General features: G+C 37.8%; 1 protein-coding gene across 1 annotated transcript; it reads left to right on the top strand.

Moving 5' to 3' along the window:
- IFI44 (interferon induced protein 44) lies at positions 2,430-17,608 on the top strand. Its single transcript, NM_001246205.1, is given in 8 exon segments — positions 2,430-2,487; positions 2,490-2,870; positions 6,916-6,952; positions 7,669-7,864; positions 8,015-8,164; positions 13,579-13,750; positions 14,859-14,959; positions 17,420-17,608. Coding segments are annotated over 8 exon segments (1,284 nt in total).

The following is a 17,845-nucleotide window of genomic DNA, read 5'->3' as shown; positions in this document are numbered from 1 at the left end:
GTTTGTACTTGCCCTTCTCTGCCTACAATACCCTTCTTTTGATGTGTCCCTGGAATTCCCCCCACTCCATTCAGCTGTCTTCTCCAAAGTGGTGTCCTCAGACCTTCCCTGATCACGTGACCTAAAGTAGCAGACACCTTCCCCTCACCGTTCCTGTTCCTCTTTTCTCATTTATTCTCTTCATAGCAATTTTCTCTAGGTGATATTTGTATTGACTGCCTGCCTTCCAAAGAAGAATATAGCTTTATGAGGGCAGGAACTTTGTCTGTCTTAATTACTATATCCCTAACCTCTAGAACAGCAGAGGCACATAGTAAGTATCTGGTAAATATTCACTGAAAGAATGAATGAAAGAATCTTCATTCACAACACAAATAGGAAGCTTACCTTGCATAGGTAGAGGTATTAGAGTTAACAGGTAATGAATGAAAATCATCTATTCAAGCGGAAGATCATTGATCTCTTAGATGTTATTGTTCTTACTTTTATTTTCATATTAATGAATTATTTAAGTAAATTTATATATGCCATTGCCCTCAAGATTGTGGCCAGGCCGTTTAACAGTATTGTAAACTTCCTTACAATTCAGGGGAAAAAAACCAGCATAATATATTGTTTGGAAATTGTGGACTGTTTAACAGTTATAGTAAGGTATAATTGAAATGCATTAGATTGCATGTGTTGAAGTACATCATTTGATCAGTTTTGACAAATGTATATACCTGTGAAACCACTATCATTCTGTTTCCACTTAGATTGTAGTTCAAATCTTGGCTCTACAGCTCAGTAGCAGAGTGAAATTTGGCAAATTATTTAACTCCATTACTCTGTTTATTTATCTGAATACTGGAGGCCATATTGGAATCTTTCTCATAAAGACATTGAAAAGAATAAATGAGATTCATGGAAAGTGCCTAGCAAGTAATAAGCATGTAATAACTTCTGGCACATTTTTAGCTTAGTAAATAATACTTAAAGGCTGTTTAGAATATTTTTATTCAGAGTTCCCGTTATGGTGTAGTGGTTAACGAATCCGACTAGGAACCATGAGGTTGCGGGTTCCATCCCTGCCCTTGCTCAGTGCGTCAAGGATCCGGCTGTTGCCATTAGCTGTGGTGGAGGTCGCAGACGTGGCTTGGATCCTGCGCTGCTGTGGCGCTGGTGTAGGCTGGTAGCTGCAGCTCCGATTAGACCCCTAGCCTGGGAACCTCCATATGCCACAGGAGCGGCCCAAGAAATGGCAAAAAGACAAAAAAAAAAAAAAAAGAACATTTTTATTCAATATTTCTTTTGTTTTTTAATAGAGTCAAAAACTTTAATTCCTTTTTGGGTCAGGCAGGTAATTCAAATTTGTCAGAACCAGGAATAGGGGATTTGTGGCGACAGTTGGAATTGAAATGATGAAAAGCATTCAAACTTAAAATGCCCCCTGCCCCACCAACGAAGGAAAGAAGGAAGGGAAAAGAAAGGAAGAAGAGGAATTGTGTTAACCCTACAAAACAAATCTGCAGGTTGTATTTGGCTTATAGGACCCAAGTTTGTGACCCCAGCAAAGTGAAGTCAGAGAAGGAATTTTAGTGTAAAATAATATGATTTAGTATACATTTAACAAATGAAGTTGATTCTGGCTGCACTGAGGACAAATAATTGGAGAGGGAGCAAGTAGAAAAGCAGAGGGACCAATTAGGAGGTTATTTTAGCCATCTACATAATGATACATGTGGATTTGGAATGTATGGAAAGCGGGACTCGAGGTAAGTGAGTGAATTTGAGAGGGCCTCTGGAGTTAGAATAGGCAGCACTTTTTTATGTGCACATATAGAAACTGATCGCATTTTCCTTAAAAATGTTTTTTGAAAAGTCACTTAAAATAGCAGTGCGCTATTAGGATTTTTTTCCCCCTTGTGACTTCAATTCCTTGACTCTCCCAATGTTATTCTGATATGATTTTACCATCTAAAATTGACTGGATCAGTTCCCTCAGCTCACTGGAGGGAAGCTCGCTCACTGCCACCTGGGCGGGGCCACACTGAGTTTCAGTTTCCTTTTCCCGGAGTCTCCAGAAGCCTCAAGATTGCTGAGAAATTTTCTGCTCCTTCGTGCCTGCCTAACTGTCCCAACAGAGCAGCTACCCTCAGCTTCAGCCCCTATATAGATTCTACAAACAGGTAACTGACTTGAAGCTTTTTATTTTTTCCTAGCCACTTGCCAACAATAGACTTTTTTAAAAATTAAAAAAAATCACATGATAAAAAAGTAGATTAGATTTTTCTTGCTGTTTATTCACCCCGGTTACCATTTTCACATGTAATGGAGAGTAGATAAGAGACATAAGTGTAAATTTTGTGATAGTATATTTTAACAGACATATTATCTGTTTTGCAATATTTAATGAAAAATGTATTTGATGTTTCACCAGGTTGAGAAGTATGGCAGTGACAACTTGCTTGACCTGGATGCAGGAAAAGCATCTGAAAACTTATTTTGGAAAGAGCAGTTTAGCCTTCTCTATAAGGCCAGTGTCCATGGATTCTCTAAAGAGAAGTTGCTTGACAGATGCTCTCATCAAGGATCTATTCTAACAGTGGTTTATAATGAATATCACATTCTTGGTGCCTATATGCCAGGGGGTTACCTGGGAGAATTGGACATTTCCATCACCCTTTTTGCCTTTCAAGAGACTGAAATTTCGAAGTGCGAAATAGGACCGCTTAATCCATGTTTGTTGTTTAGTGGAAATAATATCAATTCTGAATTCATTATAAATCTAGAGAAAAAAGCGGTGGTTACTAGCGTGACTACAATGGAAAAGCTTGGACTACCTCAGTGTTGTATGTCCTTTAAGGAATGTGAAGTTTTTCGATGTGAAGGTAGGTTTAACTGCATAAACTTGTGTAGAGTTCGCTTCTTCACATTTGGAGGATTCTAACCGCTTCGTTCCTATAAGATACAATGACTTTTATATTTGCCTTATCTCCAGGTGATCCAGACTGAAATCGGGCCACAAATTGTTTTCCACCACACGAGATAGTCAAAAGTAAATGTGGAGTTTTCTGGAGTGTGTTTGTGTTGTGGAAGGGGTGGCGGAGGAGGCAGAAAAGTTGAAGGGAGGGAGAGGGAGAGAAAGAGAGAGAGAAGAGCAGAATGCAAACTTGAAGATTGTGAGACTCTCTAAAAACTAGAGCTTGAACTTGTTTGATCCTTTGGGCCAGTTTCCTGTTAATATCCATTCTAGCAAACAACTAAAGTTAATTTACCTATTTTTTTTCTATAAGGACATTTAAATTGTTTCTTATGTTTGCTGTTATAAACAATGCTCCTATAATATCTTTAGGCATGTAACTGTGCACAAATATATGTTTTTATGATAACCTCCTGGCCGTGGAATTGTTTAAGAATTATGTGGTTTGCATTTTGATACTTTTCAAAAGCTTCAGTTGTCCGTGCTATCCCTGGGAGTGTGATAGTAGTGCCTCCTTCCCTGAATCCTTTTAATCTTTGCTTTTAATGAGTATTTAAAATATTTACTAACATGATGGTCAAAAGGTGGTTTCTCATTTTATTTTTTGTTTATCCCTGATGGCTAACAAGTCTATGTGTATTGGCTATTTACATTTCTTCTATGAAATACTTGTTTATATCTATCCATTTAAAAGAAGGGCTCCTTGATGTCTGGCACAGACAGGATTGGTGGCGGAGGTGAGGTGTCTCTGCAGCACCAGGATGCAGGTTTTTTTTGCTTTTTAGGGCCTCACCTGTGGCATATGGAGATTCCCAGGCTAGGGGTGATTCAGAGCTACAGCTGCTATGGCCTACAAACCACAGCCACAGCAATGCTGATTCCCGGCCGCATCTGCAGCCTACATCACAGCTCATGGCAACGCCAGATCCTTAACTCACTGAGCAAGGCCAGGGATCGAACCTGTATCCTCATGAAAACTAGTTGGGTTCGTCACTGCTGTGCCACAATGGGAACTCTAGGATACAGGTTCAATCTCCCACCTGGCACAGTGGGTTAAAGGATCTGAGGTAGGTCACAACTGTGGCTTGGATCTGATCCCTGGCTGGGTAACTCCGTATGCCACAGGGTGATCAAAAAAGAACAAAAAAAAAAAAAAAAAAAGATGGAAGGACTCCTAGGAATAGTATTTCCTGAGCATTTGCGTGTTCCAAACTAATTGAGATTTTTATACAAAAATGATGATCAAAGTACATAATTCATGGATCACTTTATTTAAAGGAATATTGTAGTGTTTCCACAGCATTGATGTTGTTGTGGAAAACCTTAGGTCACTTTTATTTATTTGCAGTATTTTTTATTGTTTCTCTTTGAGTGATTTGATCTTTCTTCCTAGCTACCCCAAACACCTTAAAACTTTTTTCTCTTATTGAAATCTGGTAAATTTACTTGGCTATGTCATGATGTTGGCCATCTTAGATGAGTTAAGTAAATTTTTTTATTGAAGTATAACAAAAACAGAAATGCACAATTGATCAGTGTTCCAACTGACAAACTTTTATAAATTGGACACCCTCGTGTAACCCCCACTTGTATGAAGAAATAGATTATTACCATCATTTCAGAAGACCCCTTTATGACTCTTCTCATTTATTACCAACCAAAGGTAACCATTATCCTAGCTCATATTAACATTATTAGTACTTATTATTTTTAAATTTTACATAAATGGAACCATACCAAAACATATGCTCTTTTGTGTCTAGTTTCTTTCATTCAATGTTATGTGTGAGAGATGGGCCTAATAGAAGCAATCCCATTATGAAATCAAACCTCTAGGAGTTCCTGTTGTGGCTCAGCAGATTAAAGAACCCAATAAGGTGTCTGTGAGGATGCGGGTTCAATCCGTGGCCTCGCTCAATGGGTTAATGATCCAGAGTTGCCACAAGCTGTGGTGTAGGTTGCAGATGTGGTTTGGATCCCTAGTTGCTGTGGCTGTGTCGGTGGCGTAGGCTCAGCTGCAGCTCCAATTGAAACCCTAGCCCGGGAATTTCCTATGCTGCATGTTCAGCCATAAAAAGAAAAAAAAGAAAGAAAGAAATCAGATCGCTACAAATCAGGATCAAGTTTTACTAATAATTTCAAGGGTAAAGGCTATCAAAAAAATCTCAGAGAAGGCAGGAGGAGTACAAGGATATTCTGTGTAGCTCCCAGATTCTTCCTTCCCATATTAGATATAGGCTTTCTGGCTAAGAACAGCAACCAGCATTTTTAAATGAAGTTTGTGGGCCACTTTATGTATTGAAGAGTGGTCAGAATATACCAGTACGATGGGCTGAATTTTGCCCCCTCCAATTCCTATGTTGAAGCCCTATCTCCCAAAGTAACTATACATGGAGATGGGGTCTCTAAGGAAGTAGTTAAGGTTAAGTGAGGTCATAAGAGGGAGCCTTAATTTTGTAGGGATAGGATAAGTTTCCACATAAGAAGGGACGCCGGGGAGCTTTTGCCATCTTGCCAAGAATCCACATGAAGAGGTCTTGTGAGTATATAGCAAGATGGTAGCTACTGACAAGCCAAGAGAAAAGGGCTCAGAATGAAGCCCACCTTGCCCACACCTTGATCTTAGACTTGGCCTCTAGAACTGCAAGAAATAAAATTCTGTTGTTTCAGCCACCCTGTCCACGGTAATGTGTTTGGTAGTCTGAGCAGACTGCGACAATCAGCTTCCACGACATTTATGGGAAGACATGCCTCTTAAATCCATAGAATCTGGATTTATTTAGTGTAAGTAAATCTTAACCAGGTACATCCTGGCAAGGACATTCAAGAGATAAGTACTATCCTTGTAGCAAGTGTCATTAGTCTCTTTACTAGGAGACACGATTTTCAGTATATTTATAGTAAAATTAGGCCTGGTTACTTTTTTTTCTTTTCCTGGTAAGGTGAGTAAATATATCCATGATATATTTACTTTTACCTCCCTAGTGATTCATCCATACCATTATATGTATTAGTAATTTTTTCCCTTTTTGTTTTCGTATAATAATGCCTTATAATGATTCTATCATACTTTTTAAAAAAATAAAAATTACTTTTGGTGGATATTTGGCTTAACCTGTTTGGGCCCATGACAAGTAATTCTGCTATAAATATTCTTGTCATGTGTTCTGGTTCACAATACATTTTTTTTTTTTTGAAGAATGTAAGTATGAAATTTCTGGGTCATCAGGTATGTGCATGTTCAGTTTCAGTGGGTACCAACAAAATCTTCCAGCACTGTAATACCCATCAGCACTACCACAAAGAGTGTATAAGATATTCTGTGACTAAATCTTTTCTCAATTTTTTTATTACCAGTTTCACACTCTGTAGCCATTCTGGTATGTGAGCTGGGGTGTGCCATTTTGTGAATTTGGCTTTCCTTGATTAGACTAGTCATTTATTTATTCCATGTTTTAAATTAATTACTATATTAACTTATCCTTTTTCGATTTATGTATTTGTCTTTGTATTTTTGTTATATTCTTATGTTTCTAAGATCTGTTCCCCTTTATTCTTTTCCGTTTCTATTTTCTATTCTTTCTTTCCCTCTTTCCTTTCTTTCTTTCCAGTCTTTTTCTGGCCTGTCCATGCCTCTAGGCCTCGCTTCTGTGATTCAGAGTGGACCCCGGCTCTCATCTCTCATATTGGGGTGAGCCACACACGACTGCTGAGCAATTTGGTGAGAAAAGATCTGCTGATAGCCATGCAGTGCCCACCTAGCTCTGGGCTCTTTAAATAATGAGAAGATAAGGAGATCTCCCCCAATTTTCTCCACTTGCTTTTCACCATACTGCCCTGTTCCTACAAAAAGGCTATTTTTGTATTTTTTTTCCTAGTGAATTCATTGACTTTCATTCAGTGCCAATCATTCAACAGCTTCTAATGTCATTATTGTTTGATTATTTCTCTAGATTTATTGGACAAAAGGAGTATGGATGGGATTATTGAGTAAGTCAATGTCTTTAATGTTCAATTATTCTGTTCACTATCTTAGACATTCTATTGTAGGTTCAGTTAATAAAATTGGTAGTACAAGTTATAATAGATAGCTTGTGGATCATCAAGAATTAACTATAACCATATCCATAGTCATAAAATATTTAGCAGTAGCCATGTTAAAACAAAAAGAACATTAAGTAGATGGATGGCATTTCTAACTCTTTTACATACTTGAAGGGAAATAATTATTTAGCTGAATGTCTACATTTTGACTTAGAATTCTTGCAGCTACAGTTTCAGCTACTTCAGGAAAGGGGTGGTTGGCAAGTGGGGAACGCCTCTCATGAACTTCAGGAACGTGTTAGAAATCATCTACTTCCGTAAACTTCAGAAGTCATGTGTTACCTTGTGGTTTTTGAAGTATATTATTGATAATTTATCTTCGTGTTTATCATAGTTGCTATTTTTTCCTGAGGTTTATATGATCTTGATGCTTATGTCAGAAAGGTTTTATGTCTGATTTGCCTTAGTTAAAAGTGTTATTTTTTGCTTTTACTTCTTTTACAACAGGATTTGAGATAGGATAGTTATAGTTTTTTTTTTTTCCCAGACGTTGCTAATCAAAAATAAATGATAACATATAAGAAAAGAAACTGAATTCTAGGAAGATTTATGGTAAGATCTTATGACCTCATCTTAATCAGCTTCCAAATTTGTCTAAACAGGCTCAAGGAGAGCTTAATGTCTGCCATAAGAACTTACAAACCATATGGAGGCCTGGTTCACCAAATACAAATTCTGCTTCTGGGTCCAATTGGAGCTGGGAAGTCCAGCTTTTTCAACGCAGTGAAGTCTGTCTTCCGAGGCCATGTCACGAACCAGGCTTTGGTGGGTTCTGATATAACTGGCGTATCTGAAAAAGTGAGTCCATTTTAGGTCACTCTGCCTTTGCTTCTTTGTGCAAGTTAATTTGATTTGAAAAGTCTCTGGCTGATCAATTTCATTCAGTAGACTTCATTTCAATTTACAATTTACAAAATGAACCCAAAGTTGCTTTTTTTCCTTCTGCAGTACAGAAGATATGTCGTTAAGGATGGGAAGGATGGCGACCCCCTGCCATTTATTCTGTGTGATTTACCAGGGCTGAGTGAGAAAGAAGGCAGACTGTGCCTGGATGACATACTCTCCGTCTTAAAAGGCCATGTTGCTGACAGATACCAGGTATGATTTGGCTAATTATTGAGAATGTGTAATTGATATGTAAAGTTTTGATTTTTGCTCATGATGAACAATATCTGACTCTAGTGCATGGGCATCTATTGTCTTAAACTGCACTTGTTGAATATCCTGGTTTTTTTTTTTTTTTTTTTTTTTTTTTTTTTTGCTTTTTGATATTTTGTTTTACAAAGAATGAAAACATCTAAAGGGTTCTTCTGTCACAGCTGTGTAACAACTCTGAATGTTGTCGCATTTGATTGCTTTCGGGCATGTGAAACAGAAGTCCTCTACATCAGTTTACTCACATGGTAACTTTGATTGTGCAACAGCAAGTCTGGAGGTAGGCAGCTTTGTGCCAATGTGGCAGGTTATTAATTTCAAGGGTCCTTCTGACTTTCCTTTCTGAGATCCTCAGCATGAGGTGCTGTGGATTAAATGTTCCCCTCCCCACTCCCCTCACCAAATTCATGTGTTGATGCCTTAATGCATAATGTGATGATATTTGGAAGTGGAACCTTTGGGAGGTGATCAGGTCGTGATGTGAAGCTCTCATGAATGGAATTAGTGCCCTTGTAAGAAAAGACACAAGAGAGATGACCTTTCTCACAGCCATATGAGGACACAGCAGGAAGCTGGCTGTTGACAAATGGGGAATAGGGCTCTCATCACACACCAAATATACAAGCACCTTGATCTTGGACTTCCTAGCTTCCAAAACTACGAGAAATAGGTGTTTGTTGTTTAAGTCCCCCAATGTGGGCTCATTATAGCAGCCCAAGCTGACTAAGACATGTGGTTTTCATCTTTATGTTCTCAAGATGCTCGTGCCAAGCATTGTCAGTGTTCCAAGCAAGAGGCAGGAAGAGATTAAAGAGAAGAGCTACTTTAGTCTGCCTTAAAAAAAAAAAAACAACCAAGGTATCACCATACTGATCTCCATAGTGGTCGTACCAGTTGACATTCCCACCAACAGAGATACTTTAGAAATCTATGCATACAACTACCATATGACCTAGCAATCCCACTCTTGGGCATATATCCAGACAAAACTTTCCTTAAAAAAGACACATGCACCTGCGTGTTCATTGCAGCTCGATTCACAGTAGCCAAGACATGGAAACAACCCAAATGTCCATCGACAGATGATTGGATTATGAAGATGTGGTATATATACACAATGGAATACTACTTAGCCATAAAAAATAATGAAATAATGCCATTTGCAGCAACATGGATGGAACTAGAGACTCTCTTACTGAGTGAAGTACGTCAGAAAGAGAATGATGAATACCATATGATATCACTTATATCTGGAATCTAATATATGGCACAAATGAACCTTTCCACAGAAAAGAAAGTCACGGACTTGGAGAATAGACTTGTGGCTGCCAAGGGAGAGGGGGAGGGAGTAGGGTGTTTGGGGAGCTTGGGGTTAATTGGTGCAAACTATTGCCTTTGGGATGGATTAGCAATGAGATCCTGCTGTGTAGCACTGGGAACTATGTCTAGTCACTTATCATGGAACATGATAATGTGTGAAAATAATATGTGTGCATGTATGTGTAACTGGGTCACCATGCTGTACAGTAGGAAAAAAAATTGTATTGGGGAAATAACTATTAAAAAAAAAGCTTTCCAATTCTTTCTATAAACATTTAGATCTTAAGTTAATTATTAATTTACCTTGTTCCAAACGAATATAGTCAAATGTGCCAACATCTTTCATTCAAGTCTTTTGCATCTTATTCCTTCTAAATATGGGTATTATTTTTTTTTTTGTATTCTACAATCTGTACTATAATGTATTTATCAGGTCCTACTGTATAGCACAGGGAACTCAACTCCATGTCTTTGTAATGACTTATGATGGAAAGGAATCTGAAAAAGAATATGCAGAGGGAGTTATATCCAATCTCCTGAGATAGACCATAATGGAAAATAATACTTTTTAAAAAGAATGTATGTATATACACACACCCATATATATATACATATATGTATATACACACATATATGCATTATATATGACTGAGTCACTTTGCAGAAATTGGCACATTGTAAATCAATTTTACTTTAGTATAACAAGAAAAAAATAAAATATTATTTAAAAATTATTATAGAGAATGTTAAACCTATGCTAAGGTAGACAGAACAATTTGATGAATTTGCATTTACATAGCTGCAACAGTTTTCAATTTATAGCCAATCTTGTTTCATCTATGTCTACCCACTTCCTCCTCTGCTGTATTATTTGGAAGAAAATCTAATAAGTCATAACATGTCATCCATAAATGAATGTACATTTAAATAAATATATATATACATAAACACACACATAAGGTCATATAGGAATTTTATTAAACATAGCCATAGGAAGCTCCTGTTGTGGCTTAGTGGTAATGACCTGTTGTGGCTTAGTGATAAAGAACCCAACTAGTATCCATGAGGATGTGGGTTTAATTCCTGGCCTCCTGCAGTGGGTTAAGGGTCTGGTATTGCTGTGAGCTGTAGGTGTAGGTGGCAGATGTGGCTTAGGTCCCATGTTGCTGTGGCTGTGGTGTAGTCTGGCAGCTGGAGCGCCGATTCGACCCCTAGCCTGAGATCTTCTATATGCCGCAGGTGTGCTCCATCCCCCCAAAAAAGGAAAAAAACATAACCATAATATGCTTATCACATCTAAAATAATGGCTCCTCTTCATTTATCAAATATCACCCATTTCTACTTCTCTTTAAGTATCATGCATCTTTTTAAACAGTTTGATAAAAAATCATTCTAATGAATCTGTTTAGCTTCTTTTAATTCTTATTTTCTATCTCTTCATCTTCTGATATTTTTTCTTAATTTTTTTAAAATCTGATTGATCTGTAGCCTTCTCCATAGTCTAAACTTTGCTGTTTGCATCCTTTGATGTAGTTTTCCATAGTCCTATTTTCCATGTATCCTAAAAATTGGTAGCTGAACTTGGCATCATGTTCAGATTCATCTTCTACTTCATTGATGGTGCTGTGTTCTTTCATGGAGAAGCACACAACTTAGGGTTTTCTTATTTTTCTAATATAGGTTTCATCATTGTTCAACACCTAGATCTATTTATTAGAGTGTGAAAGTAGGGATTTTCTATTTCTATCATTCCGTCTTCATTGCACATCTGAAAGAGAAACTTCCCCTCATCTACAACTTGATTACTTAGTGATACAGTTTATATAGGAAAGGCAGGATGTGTACTTCATTTTTGTCTCTTTGTTACATGCTTTTGAAATAATAAGTTAATTTCTTTGAATCTGCCAATAATGAAAAGTATTATTTTATTATAAATATAAACTCGTGAGGTGAACATATTTGATATGTTTATATCCATTTTAGCTTTTGTCCATACTGATGCCAAATGTACCGTCTTTGACAAGTGCGAATCTTTACAATTTGGATGCAATTTGGATGCTGAGTCCTTCTGACAGAAACCTAAAAATCTTCTATATTCTTTATTTATTATATGCTAGATATCCAAGCCACGTCTTATATATTTCCAGCTCTAGACTTTGAATCAGTTTTTTCTCTAAGAAATCTTTGAATCATTAGAACTATTGATTGCTTCTTGGTTGGTCATTGGTTCTTGCCCTTTTCTGTAGATAGGGCTAAGATATATAGATATAGATATATGTATGTATTTGATAAATTTCATTCAGAAACTTTTCATTCAAATACAGGCTAGGGAATTTTTACATAATCTCTTCTGTCTTACATCTGTATCTGCTTTCTCCCAAATGGAAAAAATCCCTATTCTCAAGGACACCTGAGATTTCAGAATATCATGTCATGACTCTTGCTTTATTTCACCTAATGTTCATTGCTATTTCAGAGCAAAAACTCTATCACTACTATAAATAGTCTAATCACAACCATATTTAATATCAACATAATATAATCACAATCAAAGCTGGAAACAATTTAGACTCTTAAGCAGGTTTTGATTTTGATTTTTTTTTTTTTGTCTTTTTAAAAAAAATTTTTTAGGGCTGCCCCTATGGCATATGGAAGTTCCCAGGCTAGCGGTGGAATCAGAGCTACAGTTGCCAGCCTACACCAGAGCCACAGCAAAGCTTGATACGAGCTGTGTCTGTAACGTACATTACAACTCAGGACATGCCAGATCCTTAACCCACTGAGCAATGCCAGAGATCAAACCTGCAACCTCATGGGTACTAGTCAGATTTGTTTCTGCTGAGCCATGATGGGAACTCCAGCAGATTTTTATATTTAGGAAGTATCATGTAGTAGGAATATACAAATTACTTTGTTTTATTTATTTTTATTTTATTTTCTTGTCTTTTTTGTCTTTTTAGGGCTGCACCCGTGGCATATGGAGGTTCCCAGGCTACGGGTCAAATCAGAGCTGTAGCTGCTAGCCTACGCCAGAGCCACAGCAACGCAGGATCCAAGCCGTGTCTGTGACCTACACCACAGCTCACGGCAACGCTGGATTCTTAACCCACTGAGCAAGGCCAGGGATCGAACCCACAACCTCATGGTTCCTAGACAGATTTGTTTCCACTGCACCACAATGGGAACTCCCAAATTACTTTGTTTTAAAATCAAATAGTTTCTCTCTGTGTAGTTATGATCCCAATAAAAAGTTTATTTGATTCATTTAAGTTAGGGATAGCTTTTAAAATTTAAAATTTAATTTTGTTTTGTATTTATGTTTATCACTCATATGAATTCAAATCTACAAAATAAGTTGTATTCAAAGAATCCATCTTTTCTCTGCCCCTTCAAATACATCCCTCCTTTTCCTATAAGTAACTGTTTAAAAATTTATGGTTTACTTCCCTTTGTAACCTGTAAGAAAATACTTATAGATTTGTGGTTCCCCTTTCTTAGAGAAATGATAAAATACAATATGTTATTGATGAATCAGACTTTTGCCACACAAATAGTCCTGAGGTTAATAGCCTTGTGCGTACACCACTTTGTATTTCTGCCAGTATATCTATAGGGCATATTCCCAGCAGAGGGACTGCTAGTTCAAGAGTAAATGGATCCCATTTTGAACAACTTTTCCCCTTTGCATCTGCCTGATGATACCAGATTTCTTACTGTACGCTTTCAAATCCACTTTTGCCCACATTGCTTCTTCTATCTAGAACACTTTCTGCCATATCCTTATTCCCTTTATCAGACTGATATCAGCTTTCAGACCTTACAGGAGCTTTACGTGACTACATGAAAGGACAGCTAGCTACTTGCATGATGACTGTCTTCCCTACCAGATTCTCAGCCCCTTCCTATCAGAGACCCCTTCCTATCAGAGATCAAGGTGTTTTGCTCACTCTTTCAGTCACTTGCACAGTGTCTGGTACAGAGAATGTGTTCATAAATATGCATTGAATTAATATCTTGCTTTATGTATACTTTACAGTTTAATTCCATGAATCCAGTCAAACCAGGTCATGGTGACTATATATGCTACCCATTGCTGAAGGACAGAATCCATTGTGTGGCCTTTGTGTTCAGTGCCTACTCTGTTCACTGCCTCTCTGATGAGATGGTGGAAAAGATCAAAAGAATTCGAAAGGAGTTGATTAAGTGTGGTGAGTCTCATTCCATTTTACTATACTTTTGAGGGTAATTAATTAGACTACATGGTAGGATGGTTTGGAGGGTAATTAATTAGACTACATGGTAGGATGGTTTGGAGACAAGATAAAGAACTTAAGAAATGTCCCATATGCATTTTCCCTGGCTCGTCAGTGTGATTTCTTCAAATCAAGTACTCACCAGCTCTGTGACTTTGTGCAGGTGGTTCAAACTCTCTGTATCTCTATTTCCTAATCTATAAAATTAGTATAATAATAGCATAGACGTCAAAGATTAAACACATTAATATAGATTAAGAGTTCAGTGCAGTCCTCACAACTTCCTACCAGGACATCCTAACATGCATTTATTTATCAAGAGTCCTAAATTTCCTCTAGGGTTTTAAAGGATTAGAACGTGGAAAAGAAGGTTTCAGTAAGCAAAAGAGGCAGGAAAGTAAGATGTGGGGTAGGGAGAGGTAGCATAAAGGCTTTGGAGAAGGTAAATAGGATTAGGGAGTTAGGGTGCCTTAAGCCTGCCTTTCTTGGCTTTGTTATCCACTCTGTGTGAAAATGAGCCAGCTTGTTACGCTTTGATTACGGTAGAAGCAGGGAGTAATTGATTTACTTGTTCACTGAAATTTAAAATCTTGCAAGGGTAGTGTGTGGGAGGTGCTTGCCAACATTTTGATCCAGGGGCAATGTATTTGTGATGCTTTGACAAATTCCATTTCCTTCTTGAGGCCTCTTTTCCCCCATCTTGTTTGTTAGAGTCCATTTGGTCTTTTCTCTCGTCCCCATAAAACACAACTGTTTAGACAGGATATGAAATCAATCAGCAAAATTGTAGCATAAATTTTAGTTACTGTTTGCAAGAGGTGGTTCCACTTGGAGCCTTTTCTTTTACTGTGGGAAGCAATGAAGGGAACTTCCTAGGTCAGAGGGATTCCAGGTATGAATGAGTAGTTAAGGAAGACATTTTTGTGGGGGGTACCGAACCTCCCCAAGTCTCTGAAATTGCTCCATAGATAGCTCATTGCATAATGGATAGCTGACTAAATGAAAAATAAGTAATGCTGTGTGTAATAAAAAAAAAAACCCAATATGGATCTTTTTGTAATAGGCATGGTACAGGTGGTATTGCTCACTCACGTGGACACCTTGGATCTGATTACAAAAGGTGACCTAATAGACATATACAAATGTGTGCCTGTGAAACTCAAGGTAATGGATGATGCTATTTTCAAACATATTTTCTGGGGTATGTCACTATTATTATATATCACTGTGTACAAAAATAAAAAATAAATACCTACTGAGTTTACGAAGAATTAAAACAATTGTTTGGGATAATTCAGACTCCGTTCCCAAGTTTTAAAAATTAAATATATATTTATCTTGACATTAACATGGATAATTCCATTCATTGCATTTTAATTCAGTTGGATTCAGTTCAGCAAATATTTATAGATTACCTTTAATGATCAAGCCGGTGTGATAGTCGCTAATCAGATCCACAGATAATTAAAACAATTTCTCTACACGAAAAAGCTTATAATTTTATAGGTAGAGGTGAGGGGATGGGGGGTTGGATAAGAAAAAGTTGAAAAAAAATATGACATGATTATGATAAAGATCATGAAATGATTCACATAGGGAATGACAGTGTTAAAGGGGATGGGGGGAAGAGTTCATCACTGGAGTGACCCTGGGAAGTGGCTTTTGAGGAGGAAGAGAAGTTCAAGAAGTGCAGGGATCAAAAGGGGAAGAAACTGAGGCCCTGGGGACAGCATAAGTTAATGAAGGAAAAGGCAACATCAATGGGAGGCATGGAATCATTTGATTGATTGACTGATTGATTTATATTTATTTTTGTCTTTTTTGGAGCCTTACTCCCTGTGGCATATCGAATTTCCTAGGCTAGGGGTCGAATCAGAGCTTCAGCTGCTGGCCTACACCACAGCCACAGCCACAGCCACACAGGATCCTTAAGCCACTGAGCAAGGCCAGGGATCAAAACTGCATCCTCATGGATACTGGTTGGGTTTGTTTCCACTGAGCCACAATGGGAACTCTGGAATCATTTAGATTAGTGAAAAGTGGGATCCCTGGAGGGGATGAGAAAGTGAGAAAGTTATCTTTGCATGATGTGACTTTTATTAATTGGAGGCATTATGGAGAATCACTGCAATTTTTTGAAAGAGTAGTGATAGGACCAGAGTTAAGCTTCACAAAAATTAATTTTGCGACTATATTGGAGTCGAAAGGAACCTGGAGGTGGGAACACCAGTTGGGAAGATATAATGAGAGCTCGTATTTGTTGAGCATAAGTGTGTGATAGATTTTCCTTTTTTTGCTAAAAACTGAATATTTTGCTTTGACATTTCTATGCACTCTTACTAAGAAATGTGTATCTTAATAAAACAAAAACAAACAATTTCACCATTAAAACAAGAAAGGGATATGTATCAACTTTGCCTATTTTCTCTATTTATCAAAGCTCCTACTTGAACTCTTAAGATTTTAATTTTTTTATTACAATTGATTTACAATGTTCTGTCAATTTCTGCTGTACAGCAAAGTGACCCAATTATACATATATATGTATATATTCTTTTTTCTCACATTATCCTCCATCATATTCTATCACAATTGATTAGATATAGTTCCTGTGCTATACAGCAGGATCCCATTGCTTATCCACTCCAAAAGCACTAGTTTGCATCTACTAACCCCAGACTCCCAGTCCATTCTATTCCAGCCACAAGTCTGTTCTCCAAGTCCATGAGTTTGTTTCTTATCTGTAGATAGATTCATTTGTGCCGCATATTAGATTCCAGATATAAGTGATATCATATATCATATGGTGTACTTACAACAACCCTATGAGAAGGGTACTGTCATTACCACATTTGATAGATAAGGGAACAAAACCTCATAGAGTAAAGTACTTGCCAGTTTGCTGACAGTGCTGAGAAGTGACAGACCCTTATTTTGAATCCAGGCAATGTGATTCTATGTATAAACTAGTCTAAGCATGGATTAATCATCTGCACTAAACTAGTCCAGTAAAATGAGCTTCTCTTGAGACTAAACTTTATTTTGGTCTTTTTATCTTTTCTAGGGCCACACCCAAGGCATATGGAGGTTCCCAGGCGAGGGGTCTAATCAGAGCTGTAGCCACTGGCCTACGCCAGAGCCACAGAAACATGGGATCTGAGCCACATCTGCAACCTACACCACAGCTCAGGGCAACCCACTGAGTGAGGCCAGGGATCAGACCCGCAACTTCATGGTTCCCAGTCGGGTTTGTTAATCACTGAGCCTACAACGGGAACTCCGAGAATAAACTTTAAAAGGAAACTGAAGGAAATTATAGAGTCTAGTATAAGGGAATTGAAATACTTCAATTTCAAAGAAGTCTATATAGAACTATTAGTTACTGTTCCTTTCTAATTCATATTGAATCTATCATGTGTGTTCTAAATGAAAATGAGCAGTGATATTAGAACTTGACTTGTGACGATCTTGAAGAAAACACTTTATGGGGCCAGATCTCTGGCTCCAGCACGAAAACTATGGTCAAGCTCCTACTTTTTGTTATTGCTTTCATAATTTATACTGGCATAAAAATTGTATTTTTCACTGTTTCAAGATTTCTGGGCTTTGATTTCTGTGTTGCAGCTAGAGGAACTTCACAGAGAATTTGGATTTCCTCTTTCTGACATCTTTGTGGTTAGTAATTATTCCTCAGAGTGGGAGCTGGAGCCTGTCAAGGACGTTCTGATCCTCTCTGCACTGAGACAGATGCTGTGGGCTGCAGATGACTTCTTAGAGGACTTGCCTCTTGAGGAGACAAATAGAGGTGTTTGATAGTACAGAAGCTCCAAAGAGATCAGCTGAGTGGCTACTTCCGGTTTGGGTACATCCTAGAGGGTCTGCACTACGGCCCCCTCCCCCTCGTCTTGTTTTAAAACAAAAATTGTGAATTGAGCCAGTTGTCATTCCCACTCTCTGAACACGCCAAGCTGTCTCCTTGCCCTCTTCTGTCAAAATGGGCTTTGCTGCTCGGGACCCAGCATGGGATGGGCTCAGCAGTGTGTTTCTAAC

The sequence above is a fragment of the Sus scrofa genome, chromosome 6 (genome assembly GCF_000003025.6).
Source record: "Sus scrofa isolate TJ Tabasco breed Duroc chromosome 6, Sscrofa11.1, whole genome shotgun sequence".
NCBI classification, from domain to species: domain Eukaryota; kingdom Metazoa; phylum Chordata; class Mammalia; order Artiodactyla; family Suidae; genus Sus; species Sus scrofa.
This window is presented reverse-complemented; position numbering and strand designations above follow the sequence as displayed.